Source organism: Vulpes vulpes, chromosome 15 (assembly GCF_048418805.1).
Source record: "Vulpes vulpes isolate BD-2025 chromosome 15, VulVul3, whole genome shotgun sequence".
Taxonomy (NCBI): Eukaryota; Metazoa; Chordata; class Mammalia; order Carnivora; family Canidae; genus Vulpes; species Vulpes vulpes.
The window spans coordinates 56,735,328-56,756,746 of NC_132794.1; the positions used below are offsets into that span (position 1 = coordinate 56,735,328).

At 41.0% G+C, this 21,419-nt stretch overlaps 1 protein-coding gene across 4 annotated transcripts in view; it reads right to left on the bottom strand.

Annotated features, from left to right (window-relative positions):
- Nucleotides 1-21,419, bottom strand: part of CYP19A1 (cytochrome P450 family 19 subfamily A member 1) — a 130,382-nt gene that overhangs the window by 12,720 nt on the left and 96,243 nt on the right. For all 4 annotated transcript variants that reach the window (XM_072738522.1, XM_072738524.1, XM_072738523.1 and 1 more), the window contains exons 3-5: nucleotides 16,621-16,771; nucleotides 5,345-5,499; nucleotides 1,169-1,345 (exon numbers count right to left, since the gene is read on the bottom strand). In XM_072738522.1, coding sequence (XP_072594623.1) covers nucleotides 1,169-1,345; nucleotides 5,345-5,499; nucleotides 16,621-16,771 — 483 coding nt within the window. The remainder of the gene's footprint in view (nucleotides 1-1,168; nucleotides 1,346-5,344; nucleotides 5,500-16,620; nucleotides 16,772-21,419) is intronic.

Here is a 21,419-nt window from a genome sequence, read left to right on the forward strand (position 1 = left end):
AGTGTGTCAGCTCAGCTGCTTTGGGCCAGTGTTAAAACAAGACCCTGTTCTCATGCCTGAAATGTTCCTCCCTCAGACCTGGATGTGGCTCATACTCTTACTGCATTTAAGCTTATGTCCAGGTGTCCTCCCTGCGCAGGCCTTTCCTGACAACCCTCTCTGTGATAGCCTTACCCACCCTCCCTGTGGCACTTCTCCTTCACTTTCTATCCCCTTGCCCTGCTTCATTTGTTCTTCAGGGCAGTTAGTATTGCTTAATGTATTATTAGATATTTACTTGTTTGCTGTGTATATTGCCACTGGGATGCAACCTCCCTGAAGGCAAGGACTTGATCTGTCTTGTTCACTGTTCTATCCCTAGAACCCAGAACGATGCCTAGCAGAAAATAGGCAATTAGCAAATATTTTTTGAATGAACGAATGAGTCAGTGAACATGCTAGAATTCAGGGAAAATTACATTAAGCTGGACATTAAGCTGGACAACAGCAGAATGGAATTAACATAACTGATTAATGGTTTTTCTTTTTTGATGATGATAGAGTTGCATGTACGTGTTTTAATATTAGTTTCTGTAATAGTGAAGGGAGTGGCTTTTTGAGTGAGACATTCTTGCCAGAATTGTTATAATGCTAAATGACAAACTGTATGTAAAGCAACTTTTTTTATAGTAGATACTAAATGAATGGTAGCTATTTTCATTATTTTCAGCAGCAGCACCAGCACCATTATCATTGTATAGACAGTTTTCATGCTTAGTAGCTTTGAGGGAGGTGTGTGTATGTATATTTATGTATATATGTGTGTTTGTATATCTGTGTGTGTGTGCATCCAAAAGAATGGTTGGAATTGGTTAAATATATCATTTTGATTGGTGGTAGATTATGTTAATGGCCAAATGAACTGATTACATTTGTTAAGTTTTGACTGTGGGTAGAATCGTATTTCCCAGAGCAATGAGGAGATATACAAAAGAGGAGATGGACCCTATTTAGAGAAACTTATATCTTATAAATGAACAAGGCAGACACACTAGGGGAAAAAAAACCCCATAAGGATACTTAGAGATGTTCTAACAAGAGTGCTGTACAAAACAGTATATCTTTCCTTGGGTCTGTTACCCTTTCATCCCCTTGTTCAATAAAGGGCAGAATGTTAATTCTCAAGTACCGTCCAAGGGGATCCCCAGGAAGAGAATGTTAGAGGTGTCCAGCATGATGCGCCGCATGAGAGTCAACACGTCGACATAACCCAGTTCGTTGCTGACTTCCTCCAACCTGTCCAGATGCGTTATGATGGATCCAACACAAACTGTTACCATGCGCACGAGGCCGGGGCCAGACAAAGCTGAGGGGAACACATCAGAGAATGAGTCACTATGAACTCAGGGGCACACACAATCAGGTTATTTTGGCCTTTTATGTTTGGAGTTTACATGATTTTTTATTCAGTAATTTGGCAGAAATGTTCGTGTTCTTTTTTATACCTTTCTGCATTCTCCTAATTTTCTACAAATATACATTACCTTTATGGGTGAAAGTGTATGAGTGAATGAATAAATAAATAAATATTTTAAACAAAATATTCAAAATTAAACTTTTCATATTATGGCAAATCATTTGTGAGACTGCAAGTGAAATGTTTAGTACTTGTGGTCATAAATCACAAATCAGTGGTTTTCCATATTTGTTGTATATATATTTCTCTAAAGGTTTGGATTTGGCAAGGGTGATATTTATTTCATGCTTCAGCAGGTGGCAGGGTATTGCTATAGAACTACTCAAATTGGACTTTAGCTATTTGATCTAAAGTGCTTCCTGTTTACTTGTGGTTTATGAGGTTCAAAATGCTAGTCTTAAAATTACCATAAGTGTTCTTCTCTTAATTTTAGTTTCCCTTTGAACTACTTCTAGATTTGTTTTACTCAACCAAGGTCATGATAGCTAAGCAATTTTTTTTTTTATTTATTTGAGAGAGGGAGGGAGGAAAAGAGAGAGAGAGAGAGAGAGAAGAGAACATGACGGGGAGGAGCAGAGGGAGAGGGAAAAGCAGGCTCCCTGCTGAGCAGGGAACCCAGTAAAGAGCTTGATCCCAGGACCCTGAGATCATGATCTGACCTAAAGGCAGACGCTTAACTGACTGAGCTTCCTAGTTACCCCTTGGTTCTCATCACTGAACTGGGTACCCAAACTACAATGATAGTCAAGACATAGTTCCTACCCTCAAGGAATTTTTTTTTTTAAGATTTATTTATTTGTTCATTCATGACAGACAGAGAGAGAGAGAGAAAGAGAGAGGCAGAGAGAGAAGCAGGCTCCGGGCAGGGAGCCTGACGTGGGACTTGATCCTGGGTCTCCAGGATCACACCCCAGGCTGAAGGCAGCGCTAAACCGCTGGGCCACCAGGGCTGCCCCCCTCAAGGAATTTATAATGGGGTGAGGGGCAAAGTGGCAGATCAGTACCTCACCAAATATCATCCTAGGTGATGTGTTTTGCTAGAGGTGTGTGCAGAGTGCTACAAGGTACAGAAAAATGGGCCTGCTAAAGGATCCTGAAGGGTCTAGGAGGCTTTTTGAGAAGTGGATGCTTATGATAAGTTTTGAAAGAAGGTAGAAACTACCTACATTAAGAAAATTTGACAAGGATGCATTCCACAGAAGGAAAGAACAGGATACTCCAAGACAGAGAAGGGTAGATCAGCACTGTATGCCCAGGGCACTGTAAGTAAGCCCTTGTACCAGATGAGTTTAGAAAATTCTATTAATCTAAAATATTTTTAAATTCTATTAATTTTTGCATGGCAAGGTGGAGGATGTTGGTATGTGAGAATTAATTGCTCCTAAATACTAGTTCACATGTTCCTAATGTGCCTGGGCCAAACAGCAAAGTAAAATAAAACTTACAAATCTTGTCATTTGGAATGACATGGATCAGCCTAGAGGGTATTGTGTTAAGTGAAGTAAGTCAGACAGAAAAAGACAAATACCACATGACTTCACTTATATATAGAATCCAAAGAACAAAACAAATGAACAAACAAATGGAAAGAAATAGACTCAAATACAAAGAACAAACTGGTGGTTGCTAGAAGGGAGATGGTGGGGGATGGGTGAAATAGGTAAAGGAGATTAAGAGGTACAAACATTCAGTTATAAAATAAATCATGGAGCTATAATGCACAGCATAGGAAATATAGACAGTAATATTGTCAAGTCTTTGTATTCTGACAGATGGTGACTACACTTATCGTGGAGAGCATTTCATAACATGTATAATTGTTGAATCACTAACTTGTACACCTAAAACTAATATAATACTGTATGTCAATTATACTTCAACAAAAACAAAAAACATATTTCTATAGGATCTTACAGCGTTATTTCATTTGTTCTTCATGATAGCCCTAGAATTAATGTTCTGTTGTATTTATCACCTTTTGTGGAGAAGGAAACTGAAGCTCAGAGAGGTTGAGTGACTTGTCCAAGGTCATATAGCTAGTAAAGTGGCAGAACTAGGACTTGAACCCACAACCTATAATCCTGAGTCCTATAGTCTTTCCATTATCTCAGTCTGCAGTTTTCTAAGGTATGAGAGGATAGATCTGCCCCAACAGGAGTGGTAGACAGAATAATAGCCCCCTAAAGCTGTCTAGGTCCTAGTCTCTGGAAACTCTTAATATGTTACTTTACATGGAAAAAAAAAAAAAAGGACTTGGCACATATGATTCAAGTTAAGGAGCTTGAGATGGGGAGAGTATTATGAATTATCTGAGTAGGCCCAACCTAATTACATGAGTCCTCAAAAACAAATAACCTTTTCCAGCTGTCATCAGAGTCAAAAAGTGATGTGATGGTAGATGGATGGTCTTGAGATATATGATATAGAAAGGACCCAGGGATCCCTGGGTGGCGCAGCGGTTTGGCGCCTGCCTTTGGCCCAGGGCGCGATCCTGGAGACCCGGGATCGAATCCCACATCAGCTCCCGGTGCATGGAGCCTGCTTCTCCCTCTGCCTGTGTCTCTGCCTCTCTCTCTCTCTGTGACTATCATAAATAAATAAAAAAAAAAAATTAAAAAAAAAAGATTTAAAAAAAAAAAAAAAAAAAAAGGACCCAACCCACTGTTGCTAGCTTTGAAGACAGGTAGGGGCCATAGGCCATGGGATGCAGGTGGCTTCTGAAGCTGGAAAATTCAAAGAAACAGATTCTCCTCTGGAGCCTCCAGAAAGCAATACAGCTCAGCCAATACCTTGATGTTAGCCTGTTGAGACCCATGCCAAACTTTTGACCTATAGAACTATAAATTAATAGATATATTGTTTTAAGTCACTAAGTTTGTGGCAATTTGTTACAGCAGCAATAGAAGACAAATAGAAGACTCTATTGGAGTCTACAATAGAGTTGTACTGAGTCTTGGTTATGGGCAACTCTGTAGAGGTAATCAATGCTCAGCAGAACAGGCATAGTTTTTCCCTGTCTCAGTAGCCACCTGGGAGGCATCCAAGTTCATTCACTACAGGGCTGACTAGAGGGAAAAATATTAATGGTGAATGGTCAGACCTAAAATCCATCTATCCCCAGATTCTATCACTGACAGTGTTTCCAGGACATGATTATCTTACTTGATGTTGATGTCAAAGACTGGACATGTATATTCCCCAAATGCTTCATTTCTAGCAAAATACAGTAAAGGGGGAAATCACTGACAAGGAGTTTGGGATCAGGTCTGTGCTCATCTATTACTTGCTATGTTGTCTGAGCAAAAATCACAACCTCTCTAGGACTATATTTCCCCAACTATGAAATTCAGAGACTGGATGAGATGACATATACATTCCTTCCTAGTTCTAAAATTCTCTAATTTTATTCATAAATAGCTTTCTGTTAAAACATCTGGGATGTCAGTCAGTGATTCAGCAAACACATTGTGTGGCTATGTTTAAATCAAACATGTGACTGACAACATTAAATTCTTAATTGAAATGATCCTAAGTACAGAGCTCCATCTCTTCTTCATGTCCTTGGAATTGCTTTGTGCATCAATAGGAAGAATGGAGCTTGTGGTGGTTAAAAATGTAGGCACTGACATTGTCTTCTGGGCCACCATTTATTAATTTGGGGATGTTGGGTAAGTTAGCCTATTTATTTAAGCTTCAGTTTTCTTATGTGTAAAATGTAGATGACAAGAGTATTTACCACATGGGGTTGCTGTGGGATTAAAATATCAAGTACTTAGAATAGTGCCTACCATATCTTATTACTTCAAAATAAGTGAAGCAGCAAAACTTAAATTCCAGAAAAGGGGGCATTTTTATAGATAAAATAGAATGTCACTGGCACCTGATTACCTTTTGTAAAGAAGGGTCGAATAGCTTTCCAGAGTGTTGGATTGTTGTTAAATATGATGCCGTTTTCATGCATGCCAATGCACTGCAATCCAAGTTTGCTGCCAAATCGGGAGCTGTAGTGACTGTGCTTCATTATGTGGAACATGCTTGAGGACCTGCAGAGACAGCAAGCCTTAGTGTTAATTTTTAAGGATTAGGAGAATTCATGGTGATGATTTCGAATACCAGGTGGCTCTCTTAGCAAATGCCTGTTGATCTGAATGTAAGGCATTCTAGGGGTGTCTGAGTGGCTCAGTCGGTTAAGCGTCCATCTCTTGGTTTTGGCTCAGGTCATGACATCGAGGTCCTGAGATTGAGCTCCATGTCCTTCCGGCTTTGTGCTCTGTGGGGAGTCTGCTGGAGATTCTTTCCCTCTCCTTCTGCCCCTCCCCCACTTGCACCTTCTCTCTAATAATCTAAAAAATATAAATACAAGGCATTCTAGTAGTCATATTGAATAAGCATTTGTTAGCATAAGAACATCCCTCTCCAGCTGAAATATTTCTACCTACTGAGTGCCTGCTTAAGCATCACCAAAGATAGAACACACACACACACTATTCCTTATTTCCCCCTTTTAAAAAAAACAAAACTCCAGCTCACCAAAATACTACCCACTACTGGGGTCAGAGCTGCAAGGCCTTGAGAGACTGAGACCTCCACACCACCGGAGAGTCCAGAAAGCCTCCTGCCCCACTCCAGACACTGTCACTCCCTGCAGGAGTGAGTCTCAGAATCTAGAGTTCCTGGAAATGCTGAAGTCTTCTTCAGTTTGGAATTGGTGGTTCTGCCTTGAACCACCTATCCTCAGAATCTCTAATCAGGACTGGCCCCTCCAGTAGGTATCATTCTGGGCATGAAGGACTTCTTCTGGGCACTCCTGATTCTGGGCTTAGCTGGCTGGGCTGAGCCTGGAAGGCTGTCTGGGCTGGTGACAGCAGTTATCTTGGGATTATGCATTCCATCCTGACTCATCAAGGTCTCCAGGGTCACAGAGTTCTCTCAGGATATAGGACATGGTGAGCCATTAGATAGCACTTGAGGTAGCAACATGGGGACCTTGCCAACAGGCTTCCTTGACCTTCTCAGCTCCTCCTCACTGTTTTGCCTCCATCCCCCACCATGCCCAGCTTTTAAGGCCATGGAGGAACTAGGAAGGAAGAAGTAGCTCCTTCTGTCTCGCCCCTCTGTACCCATTTCCTCCTCTAAAAGCTGCTTCCTGCACCCCACATCCCAGGAGGGGGGGCAATTTAGGCATGATAAGGCACTGAGAGTTATGAAATGTTATAAAATTCTAGCTGAAGAAGGCATAGGAGCCTGCACATGTGAGGCCAGTATTTTCTTCTGTAGAGAGAGACTGACTTACTTCGTTGAGATGTTAGTTAAGACTTCTTGGAAGTAAGCTTATGGCATTAGAAGGATAAATGGGTAATTCGAATAATTTAATTAAAAGGATAAAGGACAAAATAAAAATTACTCTCTTCAGGATAAATGATAGGTGGGTTTATTGGAGGGCAGGTGCAAGCAGCATGGGGAGTGAGGGGGAAGAGAGCTGAGATGAATGCTGTAGAGTGAAGATTTGGAGAGACCGGACTCCTAGCTCAGTGCTCAGGAAGGGAAGTCTGCCAGGAATTTATGGAGTTGAGAATTATGGAATAAATTGGTTTTTCCACCTGTCAAGAAATGATGTAGGTGACTGCATGGGACTTTGACTGGAAAATCGGTTCATGCAGGGCTCATGGGGAAGCAGGCTAGCTGGACATGGGCTGAGTGACGGCTGAGGCTGTGGTTGGTGTGGGTCAGGAAACCGGAACTCCAAGATGGAATGGGCTAATAAACTATGTGGCTAAGCCTTCATAAGCTGAGCAAGATGGACATTCCATGCAGACAGACAGGACAAGTGTTTATTGGAGGATGGAGAAGATAACAAACAGGATCTATGGTGCCTCTATGTCTGTTATCTCCATAAATGCCAATATCATATTGTAGGTGTAGACCAGACACAGACACCACTTGGAAAAATCAAATAAGGTTATCTAAAGGATATGGAAGAAAGTCAGAAGAGTGAGGATAAGAGGCAGACAAAACACTGCAGAAGAGGGTGCATCCTCACCCACAGGGGCGCATGCTCATGGTTGAGTGAGTGAGGGAAGGAAGGTCACATGTCAGCCACTTCCTTCTAAGGCCCTGCCCTTCCATACAGAAGGCTGGAGCATGCTGCCTCAGAGGCTCTGGGCCCTCAAACATCCCTGTCCTGCTGAGTAGATGCTAGGAACACAGAATACCCAGAGGACCACAGAGTTTGTGCCCACTTACAAAGTCTTGTTTATCATCTTCAGCCTCCCTGTACTACCAGAGCATGTACATATTATCCAGTACGTATATTACCCAGACTCCTCTGAGGCACACGACGACAGGCTCTTCAGATCACAAGAGTGATGTCACAGTATGTGACATGTGTATGTGGACAACATGGACAAATGCTAACTCCCCTTAGTAAACTGTAAAGCGTAAGCAGATTTACTTTCCTCCATATATATTTTCAGTAACTTCAAAATATTTCCACTCAAGTATATTTAAATCGATTGCCATTTTTCTTGGAGATGGGGAGAAAAAGGGAGCAGAGTTTGGGAATTAAAACAAGGGGCAGAGTGGTTAGCAGAGACAGGAGTAGAGGTTTTTTGGCAGTGTGACCATGGGAGGCGTGAGGAAAGCTGAGGCAGGGTAGACTGTCAGGAGTCTGACTTTTGGCCATGTTAACAGTGCTAGAGCCAGGCCATGTATAAATGTTGCCCACCTGTGTATGCTCTGGTGGGGATTGTAGGTAGAGCTCAAGTAACATAACCTTTGATCTCGGGGCTTGAGAACTAAGCTGCTCAGGTCTGCTAGATAAAATAGATCCCCCAAAGCATTTTTCACCTGAGGATTACAAATTACCCCCTGTCTCTGAGACCAGAGCGGAGTTCAGAGGCAGAGATCATAAAGTTAGAAAGGGACTAAAATTTGAGCAGAGGAAGAGGAAGGACATATGCACAGTATTGCAAGAAAGCAAAATATATTTATAAACTTCTCTCTGATACTGCAAAGGAGGGTATTTTCTGGTGTGGGAAGAAGAGAGAGAGAAACAAACAACATGGTGCCTTAAATGTGCAAATTCAACATACATAAAATATCATCAATGTTATATTTTAGATGCTGTTATTTTTTATTTGGTGAACTTAGTATTTATACAAGTTTTTACATGTTCATTGCAACTTTGGTTCTTCCTCTCTACTTCTCCACTGAAATTTTGTTTCTCAGCTGCAAATTCTCCTACTATGGGGCTTTGGTACACATAACTCTCAGAGATGGGGAGTAGCCTTTGTAGTATAGGCACCTGGTTCTTTCGCTGGGCTGGAGCGGCCACCCTACCACTTGCTCTTCCCTCTTAAAGTTGATACTTGGTTCCTAAAAGGATGACTTTGCCTTAATGAGGTTGTTCAGTTAATGCCTGTGAAAACACATTCCTAAAGAAGACATTGGGCCAAAGGAGCTGTGCTCTGGCTGAGTAGATTAGGCTAAAGGCTAAGTATTAGCTAAACCCTCACATTTATGATGGTTCCATAGTTCTATTTAAATTTTAAGAGGAAGACCCTGAAATAATAGCCATGTCAAGAAATGAAAATAGAATTATTATATGAATAAATTGTATACTAGATAATTTCTTTCAGGAAAAAATCTTATTTTCAAATCAATATACTCTCTGTTAGGTCAAATATTCTCTTGATTTGATTCCAGATAACATTCATCAAATGATCCCTGAGTTTCGGACAAGTTTTTCTCTTCCTAGCAACAAAAATAAAAACAAAAATCCAGATGCTTCTGTTTGTATTCCAAGGAATTAATTTGACTGATAAACAGCTCAAATTTTGTCCTGTACAGAAAAATTGTTCTATAAGAGGACTTAAAAGCTTATTAATATATTTCAGAACTTTAGCCTTCTCTTACCTTCCCTAACTTATTCTATAATTACAGCAGAAAATAAGTAATTTGTACATTCTTCATTCACAAATTCATATCTAAAAATTTTAAGTGCTCAGAGGTAAAGCAGTACACTATTTTTTCTGCTTTGACACCTGGAGCTTCTATATACTGCATTAAATTAATCACATCAACCGTCCATTTACTTTGAAGAATTACTAATGTATTTTTTTATTGGAGTTTGATTTGCCAACATATAGCATAACACCCAGTGCTCATCCCGTCAAGTCCCCCCCCCCCCCCGTGCCCGTCACCCATTCACCCCCAACCCCCGCCCACCTCCCTTTCCACTACCCCTTGTTCATTTCCCAGAGTTAAGAGTCTCTCATGTTCTGTCTCCCTCTCTGATATTTCCCACTCATTTTCTCTCCTTTCCCCTTTATTCCCTTTCACTATTTTTTATATTCCCCAAATGAATGAGACCATATAATGTTTGTCCTTCTCCGATTGACTTACTTCACTCAGCATCATACCCTCCAGTTCTATCCAAGTCGAAGCAAATGGTTACACGATACACAAAGATAAAATACTAATCAATTTTAAGAAGAGAACAAGAGACCCCAACCCTAAACCTGACTAAATGTGTATTAGTAAATGTGTTCTTTAGGGGGCGCCAACATCTCATTGATTTGGAGTCAGAGGCTCAGCCTTGGCAAGGGACAAAGCTGACAAGACAGATGTGATACACCTGGCAGGAGAAGACTGACCAGCTGCAGGTGAGCAATTTCAAAAAAATCTTTTATCAAAATAGGCTGGCTCTGTCTAGCCAGAGTACATCAAGAAAGTGAAGAAAAGAAAATTGGTAAAGAACTAGGGACTCCAGCCCAGAGCTCTCAGGAAAATAGTAGAGACCTTGCTCCAGCCTTGTGGGCCTGCCCCATAACTCCAGTTAAGGGAGATGTTACACTGACTGGGAAGAGAGACCAAGGGAGTCCCCAACCTCAAAAGGGATAGTGGGTAGTGTAAGTTGTATGGTAACTGGGGCCTGCCTGCCTGCCTTCTTTCCTTCCTCCCTCCTTCCCTTTCCTTCCTTCCTTCCTTCCTTCTTTCCTTCCTTCCTTCCTTCCTTAGTTGACACAGTGTTACACTAGTTTCAGGTGTACAACATGGTCGTTCAACAAGTTGATACATTATGCCTTGCTCATCATGCAATGCTATTACAATACCTTTGACTGTATTCCCTATACAGTACCTTTCATCCTTGTGACTTATTCATTCCATACTGGAAGCCTGTATCCCCATTCCCCTTCATTATTCTTCTTCAAACATGACTGAAGTCAAAAGATATTGCCAAAGTTGGCAAACCTATTATCTATTCAAAATGAAAAGTAGCCGGAGTAAGTTCTTGGGTAGTGAGAAGGAAGCCACCTTCAGTTCTGAATTTAAAGGACTCACACAGGGGCACCTGGCTGGCTCAGTTGGTAGAACTTGTTATGACTCTTGACCTCGGGGTTGTGAGTTCAACCCATGTTGGGCATAGAGATTCCTAAAAAATAAAATCTTCAAAAAAATAAAATCTTCAAAATCAAAAGGACTCATATCTGTGGCCAAGTTCAAGAATGATGAGTACTAGGAATATGGAGGAGAAATTAATGGAATAATTGGTGGTAAACATTTAAAAGCACTTGCCTGTGTAGACCTGTCTTGTGCCTGAGTCTTTCGATCCCATTGCCTTTCCCCTGTCCTTTGCCCCTCTACTATCTGCACTTACCCAGCTGAAATACTGGAGTCACTGTAAGAGAAAAACAATCTTTATAACAGAGAGATCTGGCTGTAACTACCCTACCCAATGATCACATTTAACATCCCTAATAGTGGGACAACCATTCCTCGTCTCCTGATGTGATGCAACATGAAGTGCCTACTACTACAATTACAAAAGTGTTAACCTGAATGCAACTGAGCCTTAAGACATAATATTCAGTTTATATGAAATACAGGGAATCAAGGACTATGTTAAGTGACACCATAGTATAATGAAATTTGGAAATGTAGAACATCACATAAAACAATTGACCTAGTCTCTTCAAAAGGTCAGTGTCAGAGGAGGGAGGATTCCTCTCACAGTTTTCCTGTTCATTTGAGTATTTTCTTAATAGAAAGTTGGGGGGGGGGCGGGAAATACCCATTTTATCATCATTAAAATTACTCTCTTCCATGCATTCTCAACTCCCTTGACCCTCTCCTTACTTTGTCATAGTTGCCTCAAAAAGCTCACCCCTGGCTAAATCCAACTCTTAGCTGACTCTGTGCTTGCCCCTGGCAGCTGAATGTGGCTGGGTAAAAAAACATACATGCACATGTTCATGTACATGCGCGCGCACACACACGGACAGGTCCCAGTTAAATTCAAGTGAGCCCTTAGTGCAGCTGGCACATCTATTACATTTCCCTAAGTCCATTCACAGTCACTGTTCTAGATGACTATTTTGTTCTGCCTCCTCTATCCTCAAGTATTTTACTTCCTCAGTCTTAGTTGAAGACTTTATTTCCTATTTTACTGAGGAAAAAGAAACAACTAGAAACTCTGCAAGCTCCAACTTTTAGGATCCATGCTTATATATTCAAACTTCCAAACTTACTGTGGATAAACTTCCATGTCTCTAGTGAAGACCAACTCCACTTGTGACGTGGATGCCTTTTACATCTCACCTAACACATTCCTTTCTCTTCCATCAGCAATGTTTTTCTGTAATCCAACATTGCCATCGCAATACACGTTGTAATTTCTCCTATCTTAACAAAAGGTCATTGGACCATACATCCCTTTCTATTTCTTTGTTCCACTTCTTATGACAAACTCCTTGGAACAGTTGTCTACACATGCTGCTTCTAATTCTTTCCTTTCATTCTATACTATAGTCAAACTTTTGCCCTCACCACTCTATTGAAACTATCCTTTTCAAGGTCACCCATGACCTATTGTTAAATGCAACACTCAAATTTTCCATTCACCAGGCACTATCTAGCAATTCCCTCCTTCTTGATATGCACTCATCACCTCACTTTCAGACTACCACACTTCTGGTTTTCCCTTCTATGGTTATCCTTCTCAGCCTACTTTTCTAGTTTCTGACTATGGCTGGGGAGGGTGCCTAAAGACTCAGACCTTCTTTCACAACATTCCACTCAGCTGTCCACTAGGCATGTCAAGTCAAAATATTCCAAATGGAATCCCTATTTCTTCCCATCCCAAATTTGCTCTGCCTATCTGAGGTAATGATACCCTCATTTTTCTAGGTATTCAAGGGAAAAACTATGCTATTGCCTTGATTCTTACACCCAACATCCAGTCTCTTAGCACTTTATTGGCTTTGCATTCAAGATATGTCTAGAATTTCACTTTTTAATAATTTTTTATTGGTGTTCAATTTGTCAACATACAGAATAACACCCAGTGCTCTTATTACCTCTACTGCTCTCACGTCTACCAGCCACCATCATCTCCTGCCTAACTGCTCTCTGTGCATTCATCCTTGTTCCCTTTAGCACCTATTCTTAAAGAATGTGGGTAGAATGTGGGTAGAATGTGGGTAGAGAAGCCAGGAATGTGCTGAAACATGAATGAATCAGATATGTCACTCTTCTGCTCAAACTCTTCAAAGGCTTCCCATCCCATGCAGGGTATAATTCAGAGTTGTTACAATGGCCAACAAGGCCCACCATGACTGGGTAGCCTAATACCTTTCTAATGTCATCTCCACTAATTCTTTCCCTAGCCACACTGGTATCCTTGGTGTTCCTTGAACATTTCAGACAGCCTTCCACTTCAGTGCCTTTGCACTTGCTCTTCCTTCCGTCCAGAATGCTTTTCCTCTGCTTCTCTGCATGACTCACTCCCTCACTTCCATTAGGTCTTTATCCAAATGCTAACTTCTCAATGAGGCCTTTCTTGACCATAATTGCACTTCCATCCCTGCAACTGGCTCTCCCTACTTTAGTTTCCTATATAGCATGTATTTACCTGATGATAGTGTGAGCAACCATCTTGGTTTGCTTGGGACTGTCCCAGTTTTAGCGTTAAAAGTCCTACATCCTGAGAAACGCCCCCTAGTCCCAGGCATACCAAGACAATTGGTCACCCTACTCATATACTATGTTTTACTCATCTATTGTTGGTATACTAACAATACAACACAGTATTTCTCCATGAGAATAGGGATATTTGGCAGATTTGTTCATGATACCCAGTGTACATAGTTTAGTCCTCAACAAATGCTTATTTAATGAATGAGTGGGAACCAATAAAGATTATATGTTAGGATCACCCAGTGCTTAGTATATAGTAAATTGCCAATAAATATATGTTGAAGAATACATGAATGCATTCCCTATAAATGTAGGCATGATATACAAATGTAATTTTTAAAAATATTTTTATTTATTTATTCATGAGAGAGACAGAGAGAGAGGCAGAGACATAGGCAGAGAGAAGCAGGTTCCATGCAGGGAGCCCGATGCAGGACTCGATCCCGGGACCCCGGGATCACACCCTGAGCCAAAGGCAAGACAAGACGCTCAACCGCTGAGCTACACAGGTGTCCCCAAATGCAATTTTAATTAGTATGTTAATTAAAAGAGGTTTGCAAATATAACCCTAATTAGCATGTTAATTTGCTAACTCCCCTTTATGGATGCTGCTCATATTTTATTGTATTCATTACAAAAACTAATATATCCACACAGCATACAGTGTCATGCACGGCATCTATTAGACCCTCATTAATTTAGAGTTTACCTGCCTGGGGAACTGTGCATACTTTATCTACCCATGACGAGGTAAAATTTCCCCCCACACTCCTAATTGCTCAGGCAACATCCTGGCAGCATTCTGGGCCTGACTCCCCCCAGGAAGTTCTGTAGCCCCTCTTCGGGACTATGCTGATAGGAAAAGTTGGGCCATAATTTCTGCTCAGTTGTAATGACTGCAGATCTCAAATTTTTCAAAAGGGGGGAAAAAAACCCTAGCAAACTATTCTACTAAAAATAAAAAGCTTTCTGAGGTCCAATGGGGTATTTTCAAGAGGCACGGGTAGTTCTGGAAGGGACCTGAAGAGTAGGCAAGGGAAGGAGATGGGGACAAACATGTCCTATTCCCTCAGGGAGCTCAGCCCTTAACAACAAAATTGAGCGGCTGGGAGGCAATTAAGGAGAACACAAAGACTCCAGTGAAAAGCCTGTGGGGACAGGAGGAGGAGAGAACTGGGAGAGCTGGGGGAAGGGCGAGATGGTTTGTGTGCACATCTCCAGCGTGAATCAGCACCTGAGTTGGTCAGGCCTGAGTCTCTAAGGCCACTTTTCTTTCTTTCTTTTTTTTTTTTACGATGTTAGAATTTATTTATTTTTATAAATTTTTATTGGTGTTCAATTTGCCAATGTATAGAATAACACCCAGTGCTCATCCTGTCAAGTGTCTAAGGCCACTTTCTTAATGAAGGCAGCAGAGTGGTCAGAGGCCATCCTGCACTGTAACAAAAATCCTACTTCAGGAGTGCCTTTGGGCTTCAGGATTGTCTTTGGTGATCCAAGTATGTATCATCTAAAAGCGATTTCTGTTCTGGTCCTCTGGTCTTTTGTTACCTTCTTCACTCTAGTTCTCATCTTACACTACCACCATCTGAGCTAGACTGAAGAGTAAGATGACAAGACAAAGCACTTCAACCCTGCTTAGCTGCTCCCCCAACCCCAAGGAAAGGCCCCTTGTGCTAGAAGCCACTTACCTGCTCTCTTGTCTCAGGCTCTGCAGTACACTGGCATTACGCGGGGAGCTCTACACACACCTGATGCATGGGTTCCACCGCTAGAGATTCTGAAAGCTGGGCCTGTGGCTGGGACCGCAAACCCCCAAACATTGGGGTTTTTAAAAGCTCACTGGGTGATTTCAATGTGCAGCCAGGGTGAGAACCATGGCTTAAGATCCTGAGCTGTAGACAGATATTGTTTTGGATAAATATCCTGTGGATCATGTCACCTGTCTGCTGAGGCAGCCTGGAAGGCAACTCGCTGGGCTGCTGGATGAAAGAACAGGGGCAAATGTCCCAAGCCCCCAAGCCCTCGTGTCATCGGTCCCAGGACATTTTGAGACTGTAGCCAGTTGCCAAAGTAAGTAAAGTATCGATTTTTAAAATGAGAACTTACCAAAATCACCTAAATTTTGACTGACCAGAGTAATCAAAGTAAAATCCAGGGGTAATTATTGTCCTCTACTCTATTCTGTCAGTTGTTTGGGTCAAAGAATTGGGCTTTGAGAGAACTATGATATTTTATGAAATGATGTATGTAATCTTGGCTTAAAAGAAATCAATGTAGTTTCCAGAAATGCTTCAGTTACTTCTGGGCAATAGTCTACGAATCTGGGCAAAAAATTCTAACAAATAAGTAAAACCCTAGTTGGTTTCAGTTTGTGGGTAAAGCCCTGTCAGGGAATATAAAAACTCATGAATGAGACAGTGTTGGCATATAACCTTGTAAGATACTCGGTAAAGATAACTGAAAGTCTAGGGAAATGTGTTCTCTGAAATTCTCCATTTTCTATGCTCAATAAATAAGAAAACTAGTATTTCACAAAACTAGTTCTCTACAGTTGATGCCTATTTGGTTAACCCTGGATGAATTCAATCTTTTAAACTTATCCAAAAAAGATAAATCACTTTTTTAAAATAGGCAATATTCCTAATTTATTTAAGATAACTCAGCTGAGACGTAGGCCCACAGTCATAAATAGACTAGGAGCATATGACTGGCATTTTTTCCTCCCGTTTACCCCTCTAGTGGTGCTCAGGAGCCTGCCATTTGAAGCACATTATCAAACTGGTACAGTTTCCTTTCTCTCAGGTGTTTTGTTTTGTTTGAACTGCTTACGTACAGAGATAAGATCAGATCTTAGGAGAGTAGAAAAGATAATACCTCTCTCTAAAGTATATTTTGTCAAACCCAAATCCTTTGGATTCTAAGTTTCCACACTCACTGCTCAGAGAAATTTCAAATAGCTTTCCAGAGTTCCTTATCCATGTACCTCTGGGTTTAGGCAAAGCCCAATTATTGCACTTGTCTTATAGGGTTAGATTTCTACCTGGGAATTGTTCATCTTCATTTAAGTAGTAAAAACACAGCTTTAGCAACAAAAGCATCAAGAAACCAGAATAAGTTTGTTACTTAATAGGAAAAAACACAGCCTTGGTTTTAAAAAATATGTCTCTGATTATTAACAGACTCACTTGCTAATAATGAGTGTTTCCTCTCCACATATCCAGACTCTCATGAATTCTCCGTACATCTTGTTGTAGTAGTTGCAAGCACTGCCAATCCCCATCCATAGGAACCTGCAGTGGGAAATTAGGGGCCCAATTCCCATACAATAGCCAGGACCTAGGAGAGTTATCAGATCACAGTCAGCATTTTAGCAAACACCAAAGAAGAACAAGTGCTTTATGTTATTGCTGTTTGTGTTTTTATATATCTAAAAGTTCTTTTACATCTTCTGATGTGTATTTGTGAATCACTAGAAAACAAACAAGCTTTACCTGAAAAAACAGTAGTTCAGTGTCCATACCACACTAGTTCCATTTGGTCTTGATCATTTCAGTCTGTTTGAACCAGGGTATGTGTCTACTATTTTCTTGCCATATTAAACAGTGTCAGTGAGTTTTAAACACAAGTTGATCAGTCCCTCTAGTTACAAGCATGGAAACCAGGACATGTGACAAGCTGATCCGTTCCGCTGCCTAGTTATGTCTGAAAACTTTTGGTTTGAATGCCTCAGCTGATGAAATTGGTGGGTTAAAATTAGGTTGTAGTTTTGGTGTAATCTTTTTAACTGAGGGACATGTTCTGCAAAGATAATGTCCAAATAAAGAATATCCATTTCTTTTTTTTCCTTCAAAAAGAACTCGGTTTAAGAAAAGAATCCTAAGCTAAATCTCATTAGTCAAAAAAATACAGCTAAGCATTGAGGAATTAGGCAATGAGTCCGATCAGTGTCTAAACTAGAATTTGGGTCCAGTGATGTGGTTTTACTCAAGAGCAGTTACCACTCATGTGCTTGCTTACGGAAAAAAAAAAAAAAAGAGGAATTTGCGATTACTTAGGCCAGAGAACAAACTTAGTAGCTTGATTTTACTGATGGTGGTAAAAAGTTAGACAAAAACTTCTTGGAATGGTTTTAGGAGTTTTCCTGTGAAGTAGTAGCTTTTCTAAATTAAATCTTTCTCCTCTAATTCCATTCCAGCAGTAAAATAGGAAGCCAACATGCACAACTGTGAGACAGTATTCTCATTCCAGCATTTGTGTAAATAAATCTAGATAATCTAAGATTTTTCTTAAATCATCTAAATTGGATGTTAAGTCCCAAATTCAGCAAATAAGATTTAATCCAGCAATAGCTGGATTGATGGGAATAAGACTGTTTTGTTTTGTTTTGTTTTCTTCCCCTTAAAGTGAAGGTCTTTGGTAAGATCTGTAGAACCAAAACATTTTGAGAGGGTTCTTCCTTAATCTTCTGATTGTTGCAGTAACACTGTATGGTAAATAGATGACTGACTTTATGTTAAATAATTTCATTAAGTTCCTCAAAAGATTAAAACAAGCAAATTTGAATACGTTTTTCCTTAAAAGGTCCTCAGATATACAGATCTCTAACATACGCATAGTAACAAACTACTTTGCTGAGTCTTTACAGCATAAAATGTTGTGGATGCTTAATAAAGGTTTCCTGGTGAATTTTTTAAATTAACTAGATATGTGTGCATAATATAAAGGATGAAGTCTTAAATATCATCCTCATTTAGAGTATTTTGGGTTGTATTTACATTTTGATAAAATGGAAAAATATTGTTTCATGTACGTTTAGTCCATAGGAGATCAGACACCCAGCTATTTGGGAATAGACTCATTCAACAAACGTTTACTTCCTTAATATCCTAGGCCCATGAGGATCAAAGACATACAAATGAAAGGCTACACTCTTTGTTTTTTTATCTAACAGTTTGGTGCCATGTAGAGTCTTAATTTTATGGAATCACCATTCAGTTTTGAAACATGACAGTGCATAACTCTATCCACTGAGAAAGGGAGATGATGATGTACTTTTCTCAGATTTAAAACCTGAATGTTCTTACCAGAAGGGAATTCAAGTCTAGGGTTTCCAGTGATGAATCGTGTGACAGCTTACTTCATTCCGCAAACACTTACTGAGACCCTACTAGGTATAGACACTAGCTACACATCAGAGACTGGAGATGGTATGATAAGCATAACTAGGTTCCCATCAGAGTCCTGTCAGGAGAGGAGAGTATGTGCAGAGAAAGCACAGTATCGAATAATTACAACACAATGTGATCCTTTGATTTACATATGTATCTTATACCGTACAGATGAGAAACTGAGAAAAGAATACTCTAGGAGGGGAGAAATTTTGGTAGGATATTAGGGAATTATTCTGGTTGCATCCACATTAGGCTCCCTCCTTCTCAGATTTGGGAATGATGACCTGGGCATGTACTAATTGCGGGAGCCTCTTTCACACCCTAAGAGGAGCAATAAATACTACACTGCATTTTTGTGCAGAAGCAGCCTCTGGGAAGCAAACATCTGGGATCTCTCACCCACTGCCCTAATCAAGAAGCTGCTGCATTCCTTGCTAGGTGTACACCCTAGAGAAACCTGTGCACATAAAGGGTCTTAGCAGCACTGTTCACAATAGTCCCAAACCGGAGACGACCAAATGTCCACCAACAGCATCAGTAATTAAACCATGAGATGTTTGAGCTACTGCATACCATATGAACTACAGAGGCATGTCATAACATGGATGAATCTTACAGACATAATATTGAGCAAGAGAAGCCCTATAGAAGAAGTAATGAAGGACTCTGATAGCTAAAACATTCAAAACCAGGCAAAATTAATCTGTATTGTTTGGGGATATGAAATTAGATGGCAAAGCTATAAAAAGCAAGGGAGTGATTATCACAAAATAGAAGAATGTTTACCTCTGGAGGTGAGAGAGGGGTATGACTAAAAAGGCACAAGGGAAGTTTCCGGATGCTGTTTAACATCCTGTTTCTTACCCTGGACTGTGATGACATTTAATTGTGTACTTTTCTGTGAAGTTTTTTTTCAGTAGGAGAAGGGGGAATGTGTTGCCACGTCCTTTTCCCAGTGATCCCCTCTGGGGACATGGTGCCCAGGGCAGAGAGAGGCTCTGGGGGAGTGAACCCATGTGCAAGGTTGGGGATGGCTATGTGTCCTTGAGGAAAGGAGAGCTGCCAGGGGCTAAGTAGTTGGTAACTGTGGGTCCTGGATAGACATCAGTGAACATAGGGCAAATTCCCACAACTGACACTTACAAAAAACTCCAAGGTAGGAATGACTCTGTCCTCCCCTAGACTCCTATATCTCTCCCTGGCACTAAGTCATCTGCCTATGGGTGTCACCTGGGCATACTCCTCAGCCCTGGATATAGCAGGGCCCTTCAGGGAATATAGGACAAGAAACTTAGCTCTGAGTCCCAGTTTCATCACTTACTAGCTGTGCACCATCTCCCCTCTTTCATCTCAGTTTCTTCATCTGCAAAATAGGCATAAACAACAACTACCTCACCAGAGTCCTGGAAGGATCACAAGAGAAAAATGAACGTGAAACTGCTTTATAAATTGTAACTAACTTAAGAGCTTTTAAATCATTATACTTTCTTAATTCCCTTTGGCTTTTTTCCCTGACCCTGAGTTTCTTCCAAACCTTAAAACCAAGAACCCGGACAACCAGTGATTTGAGGAAACCAACAAAAGGAGTACAGAAGTATTGGTCAGGAAGAACCAACCCAACAAACCCAGTTTCCTCACCTTTTCTTCCCCACAGGCACCATAGGACCTTAGTCTGTGCCACGAGAGGATTCTGACCAGAGCTCACATTTTCAACGGGAAAGCATGGAAGAAGCTCCCTGGCTAGCAAAATGACCACCACTCTGGGATTTAGGAATTCCTGGTTGGCCCCTTGCCTCCATTCCCACTTCCTTTCAGGCTGAGGTGCTGACAAGCCATTTCCTTTCTCTGGGCTTTCACCCCTCACTTGTAAAATGAAAAGTTTGAACTGCATGTTTTCCTATATTTGTTATGGTTTGCTTTGATAAGGCAGTTCACCTCTCTGGGGCTCAATTTCCCCTTCTGTCAAATGAAGGGTTGAGGCTCATATCTATGGCTCTCAGGCCTGACTGCTCATGAAAAATCACCTGGGAAGATTGATTAATTGATTGATTGATTGATTTTTAGTGGGGGTAGGGCAGGAGGGAGAGGGAGAGAGAGAATCCTCAGCAGGCTCTATGCCCAGCACAGAGCCCAGTGCAGACTTGATCTCACAACTCCAAGATCATGAACTGAGCCAAAATCAAGCATCAGATGTTCAACTGACTGAGCCACCCAGGCACCCCAGATTTTTTAAAAATATAAACATGCAGACCCCGCTCCAGACATGACTGATAACCATAGTACTATTAGTGTGTGACAGCACAATGTCCCCAGCCCAGGAGTGGTGGACAGAGTGATCTGTCCTGATCACAGAGTGATCTGACCTGGGCTCCTGATCCAGAGCTTCAGGGATGCCGGTTCTCATGCTTGCCCCCTATAGGCTGACCTCCTTCTTCAAAGGTCTGAAGGACTTATTCTAACACTTGCAACATAAACATCTGAGGAGACTTGTTAAAAAAAATACTCTCCACTTCACCCTCCATTCATGGATCCTGACCTGGGAGCCCACTGTGGGAGAAGAAATCTGGTGAGGAAGGGGCAGTAGTGGGAAAGGAGTTAAAGGCCATGAAAGAGTCTTCCCTCAGACCCCTCAGGGAGGAGATAACAACATTAACCAAATGCTCTATTTAATTGGACATTAAAGCAACCCAAAATACCAGGCCGAATCAGATAGATAGGCAGACAGTTCTCTGGAAAATTTGGAAGAATCCAGACACAGGGGACTTTGCACCAGCTTCAAACTCCTACCCTAAATCACTCTATGATGAGACCCA